We start from the raw sequence: 9201 nt of genomic DNA, 5'->3' as shown, positions 1-9201 counted from the left end.
CTCTCTGGCCATTTTCCACCACTGTACTTGCCTGGATTCACTCTAAAACCTGCCGCTATAAGGTCTTTGTGGCAAACCGCATCACTGAGATTCTTGACCTTACCAGTCCTGCAGATTGGAGGTATGTTGGTTCCTCCTTAAATCCTATGAATGAAATCACAAGAGGAAAGAGTTCCCATTGCTGGGCCACAGGACCATCTTTCCTCCTCTTATCTTCTGACCAGTGGCATGTGTACCTGCCCAATGCTCCTGAGGAAGCTGAAGTTGATCTGAGGAAGTTTGTATTCTGTGGACCTCTCCAAGTCATGTCCCTGCTGATGTCCTGTCCTTTTTTCCAACCCACCAGACCGTTCCCATGTTGAAAACCTCCTTCTTCAGCATGCACAGCAGCAAAGCTTCCCGGAGGAGTACAAACTGCTTCAGTCCAACAAGCCAGTTCCCAATGAGAGCCACCTCTGCAAACCCGCTCCAGAGTTTGACCCTGTGACCAGCTCGATTTGAGTGGGAGGACGACTCAGAGGAGGCGAAGGCATTGAGCAAGGTATTATGCATCCTGTGGTACTGGACCCTAAGAACTCTATTACCTGGCTCCTCATCGTAGATTATGACAAGAGGCTTCTCCATCCTGGACCTGAAAGAGTGTTTGCCTGTATCCGTCGCAACTACTGGATCCTGAAAGGACGACGAGCAATTCACGGATACCAAAACTGCTTCAACTGTAGGAAATGGAAAGGAACTTCCACCGTTCCTAAGATGGCATGACTCATGACTTTGCCTGTTTGCCTCACATTAGTCAGTACAATCACTAAACATCTGTAGCTGTCTAAAAGCTTGAGTTTTCTTTATTCTTGATTTTAGTAAAGCATTTAATACGATAACACACATTTTATTGAAGAGGCTTTTAAATCTTGGTGTTAATAGTGGACTTGTACTATGGATCAAAGACTTTCTCTCTAATCAACCACAGAAAGTCTGTTAATAATAATGATAATAATAATAATAATAATAATAATAATAATAATAATAAAAATAATAAGTCATATTTTCAGTTATACAAATATGCTGATGATATCGCTCTGGTAGGGTTGCTGTAGGAGGGTGATATTGAGAGGGAAGTGTCATATTTTAATCATATTGGTAACCTGTATTGGTCATATTGGTGACCTCAATATTAGACACTTTTGTCTCTTTTGACACTTTTTACAAGACAATTCAGAATTTTTGAAGACCTGGAAATTATCATTCATTTTAATTTTGCAGCCCTCCAGTATGTAGGAGTGCTGTGAAAGGACTGGAAATCAGGTTTGAGGGGAGTGAGTGAAAAACACGTCTGTAAAATAAACCAATAAAACCAACAGCTGCATCTGTTTTCTTAGTTTATTTGTTACAAAGTGTCACATTTAGTTTCAGCCGAAGCTACAGCAGCTTTAAAGGAGTTCATTGATTTTGTTCCTCGATATAATTCCTCTCTTCATCCCCGTAGCACTCGGACCCACAGACAATATTGGCTCCATTGGCTCTGCTGCCTCTTGCTGCAACAATGAGTCCAAACGGTTTGTCAAAATATCTCCAAAAAGCCAGTCTGTGTAAATGATATGGAGAGCGACCAACGTATTTCTCTCCGCGGCCCGGAAAGCGGCGGCACCGACCGTTTCCACTCAGTGGATCGTCTTCTACTGAACTCTACTGTTTACGATCTGACCTGACCGTCCAGAACCAGATCACTCCTTCAGGAACCGCCTTTCACCCCACAGCGGTCTGTGCTGCGGGGTGAAAGAAAAATAGTTCTGTGATTTCCTAATTAGTGAAAGTTGCGTAATGGAGGAACTGAGTCATGTTTCCTCTAAACTCCCTGTGGAACCACAAACAGCTTTTTTGGAGATATTTTGACAAACAGAGCTCGCTGCTTCAACCGACAGCTGACTCTGGAGCCAATATTGTCTGTGGGTCCAAGAACTACAGGGAGGAAGAGAGGAATTATATATAGGAACAAAATCAATGAACTGATCCTTTAAGGTGTCGGTGTAGCAGGACGAGCAGAGGCTGACTGCACCGTTCGCTGCATGTTTTACCATGCAGAGATTTTCCCTTTCCAATAACACTGAACCACTGAATGTTTCGATGAAGCTCTCAGGCTTCATATACTGCAACAATATTCACCGGGAGAATGTTTAATCTTATATTCAGGCCTCAAATCTTAGTTTTCTTAAACCAACTGGTTTCAATAGAATAAGTGGGACATCATGAAGGCTGTGATGCAGAGTTGATTTACAGAAATAGTTCTATTTAAATCTGTCAGTCGCAACTGCTGATAAAACTATTCTTGTGACGTGTCATTCTCTGTAATTTAAAAAGACTGAAACACTGCTGTCAATCATGATGCTGATGTATTCTTCACAAACCAGCTGTGGTTCAGTGTGAAACTGTAATGCAGAAACTGTAAATGACTTGTGATGATAAACTTGTAGAAGTCTCTCCATGTCCCAGTCTGTTTGTCTGCAGGTCTACACCTGTATTAAAGTTAGCTGTATTTTCTACTGTGTTTTAATGACATGAAAGAATCATCCACTGACATCTTCAGGCCTGGTGTGTAAACAGGCTGATAAACCACAGTAACAGGTTCAGCCTAAATTTCAACCGGCTGCCTTTACTATTTTACCAGCCAACTAGCTTATAGTAGCAGTAGGCTAGTTGTATACTAGGTTATAATAGAACAGAACCATCAGAAAATGTCTGGTTTAACTCAGCAGCCACAGCCAGACTCTGTGCAGACCGTCAGAGCTTCAGCATGGGTTTGAATCTCAGGACACACTGATACTGATCACACAGTGATAGTAGCGCCATGCTAACACTTTAGCGCACACTATGTTGAGTGATAGTAGCTCCATGCTAACACTTTAACACAATATGTTGAGTGATAATAAACTGTACTAAATCGTCACATCAGCTCTGAATCACAGCCTTACTCTTTAGCTCTGTATGTAAATTCAAGAACTCTACATTTGCTAACTACAGTAGGAAATGAAGGGCAGGACAGTCTGGTGGTGTGAAGGCGAGTCGGTCGGTCCGGTCCGATCCGGTCCGGTCGGTTCAGACGGACGTTCCTTCCTTCGGCTGCTCGGTCGGCTCCTACAGAGACAACACACAGTAACACACCATGTTACTGACCGCTCCACAGGAAGTGATGTAACGCTGTCTTGTCCAATAGACAACCAGTGTTGTCATCATTTCGGGGCACTGACATATGTAAGTGTTGACTGGGGTTACTCAGACATTCACACTTCATCATCTCATTCTGAACAACAATGCCAAATTTCCAAGTAGCAAATTTGTTTTATCGATGTATCTGACAACATGAATGCAGGGTCACTTTGCCGCCAGTCTGGGATTCGAACCAGCAACCTTCTGATCACAAACCATTTCTCTGACCTCCAGGCTCTACATGCCTGAAATGTACAACCGTGTTCACACTGTTCGCCTCTTTAAAAGTCAAAAGCGGAAAAGTCAAAGCGGATGGAAAGTGTTGCTGCGCCTGGCAGCGGAAACCACACAACCTGGACCGACCAATCAGAACAAAGGGGAGGCGGGGTTTCGGATGACAGCGACAACCAGTGTGAAAACAGAAAGCGGCGGTGGTAAAGTTGGTAGCAGTTGTTCCTGTGTTTGACAGTTGGACATCAGGAAATAAACTTTTCATCACCAGAACAAAATGAAGCTCAAGCATCAATTTTTCAACTATAATGTGAGTTTGAGTTTGTTTTGTTGTTGGTCGTCTTGTTTCCGTTACTGGTTTCTTCTCATGACCCTGAACTGGTTTGAACTGGTCTGTGAGGCACTTTAATGTTACATTGTTGTATGAAATATGTTATAAATCAAATGTAGCAGTCTGACGGGACATGCAGACCAAGCTGGACCGCTTCGCTGTACGTCGCTCCATCAAAAATCTTTGTGAGTGTTTTACTGGGTGTGTTCAGGTCAGAGTTTGTTCAGAGACCTATTTTTGGTTTTATCATTTTCAGTTCATTTTGCAAAGTCGAACTGGGAACAAAAATGTAAATCCCCCAGAAAATGTGAGAACTGGGCTTGCCTGAATTGATTTGGTTTAGTCAATGTAGAATTGGTTCTCCATTGACTTACCTGGTTAAATAATGGTTAGATAAAATAAAATAAAAATGAATGCGATCGGTTCTCATGGTACAGCCATGATGCTCATTTGCACAATATTAAACTTTTTCAATATTTCTCATGGCATCGCAGGCCTGATTCACATCGCGCCAATCCCATCATGCCGTGGGCCTGCGGTTCCTCATTCGCACAGTGAACGGAGGCCATCTAACCGCTGAGCAGAGAGCTGTACCTGCTGATCCTGCTGCAGCTGATCCTGCTGCAGCTGATCCTGCGTCGCCTGCTGCAGCTGATCCTGCTGCAGCTGATCCTGCGTCGCCTGCTGCAGCTGATCCTGCTGCAGTTGATCCTGCTGCAGCTGCTGCGGCTCGGCGGCGGCTTCGCTCAGTTCTCTGCTGCGCTGCTCCTCCTCCTCCTCCTGCTCCTCCTCCTCCTCCTGCTCCTCCTCCTCCTCCTCCTGCTCCTCCTCCTGCAGCAACACACAGAAAGACTCGGTCCAACACACACTTCAATGGACAAGAAACAAAAGAAACAACATGACATGACATGATGATCACTGTTCAAGTTTCTGTTATTTCTCCTTCATGTTGAGTTCATCTGGTGTTTCCTGCCTGGTTCACTTCTGTCTGTCCTTTTACTCTTTCCTCTTTTTCTCATCTGCACAATTTGTTTCTCTTCCCTTTCTTTCATTGTTTATCACTAAACTAAGACTAAAACCTAAATACAGACAATTACATCTGATAAAACTGGTCTCAAGATGGTTAATAACTTTTACTTTCATGCAGCAGTCATTTGATTTAGAGGCAGCAGAGAGCGACAGCAGGCGTCTCCGACAGACTCGACTGGTCCGTCTGACAGTTCAGAGACATTTCAGGGCCTGGATTCATTTTTACCGACCCACAGGAAGTGATGCAGCACTCTAAACCAGTGTGAGCGTCTATGTGGAGACCTGTCTTGTTAGAAAGTGGGACAGACAGAAACCTTGAGCTGTGCGCAGCGGCTGTCCTCCGTCTTCATGCTGCCCAGCTGCTCCTGCAGGCCGGCCGCTCGCTGCTCAGCCTGAAACACAGAAACTCCACTTCACATCTCAGTCTGTCATGTTCAGTATTTACTGATGAAGAGTCATTTACTGTTTCGGTGAACCCACTTTCCCTCAACCTGCCTCGTCTACTTCTGCTGCAGTTAGTGGTTTACTACATTTCCCAGAATGCCTTTCAACAACCACCAGAGAAGGAGGGGCGGACTTGTTGTGTTCAGCTGTGGGTTTAATGTGTGGGTGGAGAGGTTCAGATTTTTACCTCCCATTCATTTGAATGGAACCTGACATTGAACACGTTGGTGAACAGATTCAGCATCAGATCTGCTGCTGTGAGTCCAGCTGACTGTTGGTCTGACGCTTCAGAACAGAATCTCACCAAACAGCTTTTTTATTGATAGAAGAGAACACAGCGGAGGGATACCATTTAGGAGAGATAGTTCCTGTTTGGGAGACCGGATCTACTTTTATTTTAAATACTAATTTTAGTGTAAAACAAGAACAGAAATGCAAAATGCAGACGGACCCAGGATGCTTTTTAAAGCAGGATCTGTTGTTGAATCTGTTTAACGTGTTCAATGTCAGTTTCCATTCAAATGAATGGGAAGTAAAAATCTGAACGCTACAAACTGGTCCAGCTGCATCTGGTCTTGGTCAGTAGATTATATTCTGGTTTAAAACTAAGTGGAGTATTGATTTAAATTATATGCTGAGAACATAAGTCTGGGCGTTGAGGCCGTAAAGTTTTGTGTTTCAACACACTGCGAGTCATTTCTGATGCCGACCTGCTCCAAGTCTCTGGCCAACTGCTGCTTCACTTCTTCTTCTGTCTGCAGTTTGTTGGTAGTCTGCTCCAGCTGGGCCTGGACCTGCGCACACACACACACACACACACACACACACACACACACACACAGCAGTCTGAATCTCCATGTACTTTATAAATATCAAACTTCATGTTAAAAAGGGACAGTTTGCTCTTCAGTGCGTCAGGCTTCTGTTCAAACCTCGTCTCGCTCCTCATTGTAGGTGATTTTTTTTTTTTTTTTTCCCCAACCAGACTGAGTTCTGATTGGCTCGTTTCAAAAGCGAATACAACTTTGGAAAAATAAAATTGTACAGCTTTAACTTTTTTACTGAACAAATAACATTCCAGAGTGAAAACATTTGACTTTCCATTTCTAAAGATATCTTTAATATTCCATATAATTCAGGGTTATTCCCTTTAACAGCTGGTTGAGCTAATACAAACAATAGAGTTGTGACCAAGTCAACTTCCCAAGTCCCAAGTCAAGTCTCAAGTCTAAATGTAGAACAGCAAGTCAAGTCAGAACAAATCAAGAGTCCAGTATCAATTTAATATCTTAAAGAAAACTAAATATCTAGGACTTTTCAATGCAATATGGTTTTAATAGGATAAAAACTTGGTAAGAGCATCATGAGTTTGATTTCTATAATCAGTTTCAACTTCAATAAATTCAATCATTCCATACAAATTCAGAAAACAGAATTTAAATTCAGTCGTCCGCTGGAACAAATCTCATCACTTTCAATCTAAGTCATTTACACAAACACAAGATCTCAAGTCAAGACTTTAGAAACCTTTTCAAGTCATCAAAGTACAAGTCAGAGTCAAGTCCCAAGTCACCAGAACCCAAGTCAAGTCAAGTCTCAAGTCTTCTCTTCATGCAGCAAGTCAAGTCTCGAGTCCAAGTCACATGACTCGAGTCCCCACCTCTGACAAACGGCATTACTAAAAGATCATTATTCAATTTGTCAAAAATATGAAAGTATTATTAAAGTATTCAGTCTGTACCTGCCGTCATATAAAAGACTTTTAAACTTCAGACTCACCAAGCTGAGCTCTTCACTCTGTTTCTGAGCTTCAGTCTGCACCGCCTGCAGCTGCTGCTGAGAGTCTGACAGCAAGGCCTTCAGCTGAGACACACACACACACACACACACACACACACACATCATCATCTATTCTAACATTTACTGTTAATAAAGTGTAAATCTGTACAAGCAGCTAGAAGCAGAGAGCAGCTGAGTCAGCTTGTTGTGGTGTGGCTGTAGATCCATTCAGTAACGTTCTCAGTAAAAGTGAATAGTGTGATAAGGTGGATTTGGTTACTGTGACACAGTAAACTGTCTTGTCTTTAGCTCTAGTCTGTACAGCCGCTCTCTGCCTTCAAACTGTTTCCACAGTTCAATTTCTAAGTTCCAGACTTTTTCTAGACTTGAATTCCTTGATTTGAAGATTTTGGTGTTCAGTCTGATTCCTGCTGATAGTCGTCTCGTCTCTTCTCACTCTGCAGATGAAGATTGTTCTTCACAGCAACAAATATCAGAATAAGTGAGATGACAGAGTCTAAAACCACAGGATGAGGAGCTGTAGGTGCATCAGGACAGAACAACTATATTTTCCATACTTTAACAAGCTGTTCAAGATCTGGGAATTACCAAATTCCCAGTCTTCCCAGACCGGTGTGTGAGTGTGTGTGTGTGTGTATGTGTGTGTGTGTGTGTGTGTGTGTGTGTGTGTGTGTGGGTTCAGGTTGATTTACCTGAGCCGCCTCCTCAGCGCAGCTCTGACTGAAGCTGGCCGACTCCAGCTGCTTCTCCAGCTGAGCCTCCAGCAGCATCACCTGCTCCTGCAGCTGAGGAGACAGAGTCCGTCAGCATCAACACCTCTTTTTATTTTACTGATTTATTTAACCTTTATTTAACCAGACACGTCAGTGAAGGACAAGTTCTTGTTTACGGTGCCGGCCTGGCAGGAGGACAGAAGGAGCAGAGGAAGAGGAAGAGGAAGAGGAAGAGGAAAGGGATAGAAAGTAGTGAAGCAAGCAAAGGAGACGAAACAGGACAAACCAAAAGCAATCAAGATAAAACAGACACAGATGTTAAACCATCAGAGGCAGAGAAGAACCAACACAGTATGGGAACTAGGAAATAATTAAACCACAGACCGAACAAACAACCAAATAAAATGAGATGAAAGCAGAACAGACACACAGTTACAGGTGTCGGTGAATAAAATCTCTGCGATAGTCTTTAAAAGTAGACAGGGAGATAAAATTGTCTTTCGCGGCTCATTCCAGTTTTTGGGAGCAGCAGACCGGAAGGAGTCCCGGCCAGGAGAGGAACGTGCAGCAGGATAACGGCGAGCAGCTCCGGTCCTCCAGGGAGAGGAAGAGGAGGATCCCTACCTGCTGCGTGTCTTCGCTGCCGGACCTCGGCGCCTCCGCCGCCTCCTCCAGCAGCTTCAGCTGCTGCAGAGCCTGAAACAGAGAGACACCAGAGACTCACTGAACCTGACCCACGTGACGTCCGCCTCAAACACGACGTACGAAACAGAACCACAGAAGACCGATTTAGACTTCTGCGTCGGCGTCGCTGCAGCTCTCTCCAGCAGTGCGAGCGTTTACAGTTCAGTGTTGCTGACTCTGATCCTGGTCTACAGCAGAGAGACACTAGAGGTCAGTGTGGAGCTTTGTTCACGCAGCAGGCACCACAGAAGAAGAAGCAGTGGAACTCATGTTGTGGATATTTCAGTTTATAACGGGGAGATGATCTGTGGTCCAGAGGAACATCTGAACCTCCTCAGCTCGTCTCTCTTCATCTGCTCCATGTTGTCTTCACTATCGGCCCGCAGGAGGAGACGGGAGGAGACACCGAGCGGCCAATCACAGCTCTTCTGCTGCTGTGTCATCAGTCACAGTTCAGGAAAGGAGCAGTGAGATACAGAGACACTTTGACGCAGAAGTACAAATTGGCCCTAATTCATCATTAACCTAATTAATACACTACCAGTCAACAGTTTGGACACACCACATTTTTCTTTATTTTTACTCTTTTCCACATTTTAGAATAAGAGTAAAGACTCCTTTGCCTTGATGGAAAGGCTTTGGAAAGAAATTCATACATAGGATCAACTTCACTATTTATAATATCTATCTATTTATATTCGTCTAAGAAACTCATTTCAAGCTTTTAAGCAGAAGCATTTAGATCAAAATGCTTTAAGAGAATGAAGA

The 9201-nt window shown here is 43.6% G+C and overlaps 1 protein-coding gene across 1 annotated transcript in view; it reads right to left on the bottom strand.

Moving 5' to 3' along the window:
• Window positions 1–303: 303 nt before the first annotated feature.
• The window catches only part of rrbp1b (ribosome binding protein 1b), a 26173-nt gene continuing 17275 nt past the window's right edge, over window positions 304–9201 (bottom strand). Inside the window, exons 21-27 of the mRNA XM_078282567.1 lie at window positions 8374–8445; window positions 7729–7821; window positions 7016–7099; window positions 5947–6030; window positions 5107–5184; window positions 4358–4537; window positions 304–672 (exon numbers count right to left, since the gene is read on the bottom strand). Coding sequence (XP_078138693.1) covers window positions 304–672; window positions 4358–4537; window positions 5107–5184; window positions 5947–6030; window positions 7016–7099; window positions 7729–7821; window positions 8374–8445 — 960 coding nt within the window. The remainder of the gene's footprint in view (window positions 673–4357; window positions 4538–5106; window positions 5185–5946; window positions 6031–7015; window positions 7100–7728; window positions 7822–8373; window positions 8446–9201) is intronic.

This window comes from Centroberyx gerrardi, chromosome 3 (genome assembly GCF_048128805.1).
Source record: "Centroberyx gerrardi isolate f3 chromosome 3, fCenGer3.hap1.cur.20231027, whole genome shotgun sequence".
NCBI classification, from domain to species: domain Eukaryota; kingdom Metazoa; phylum Chordata; class Actinopteri; order Beryciformes; family Berycidae; genus Centroberyx; species Centroberyx gerrardi.
Note: the sequence above shows the minus strand (reverse complement) of the source record. Positions and strands in the feature narration are given on the sequence as shown.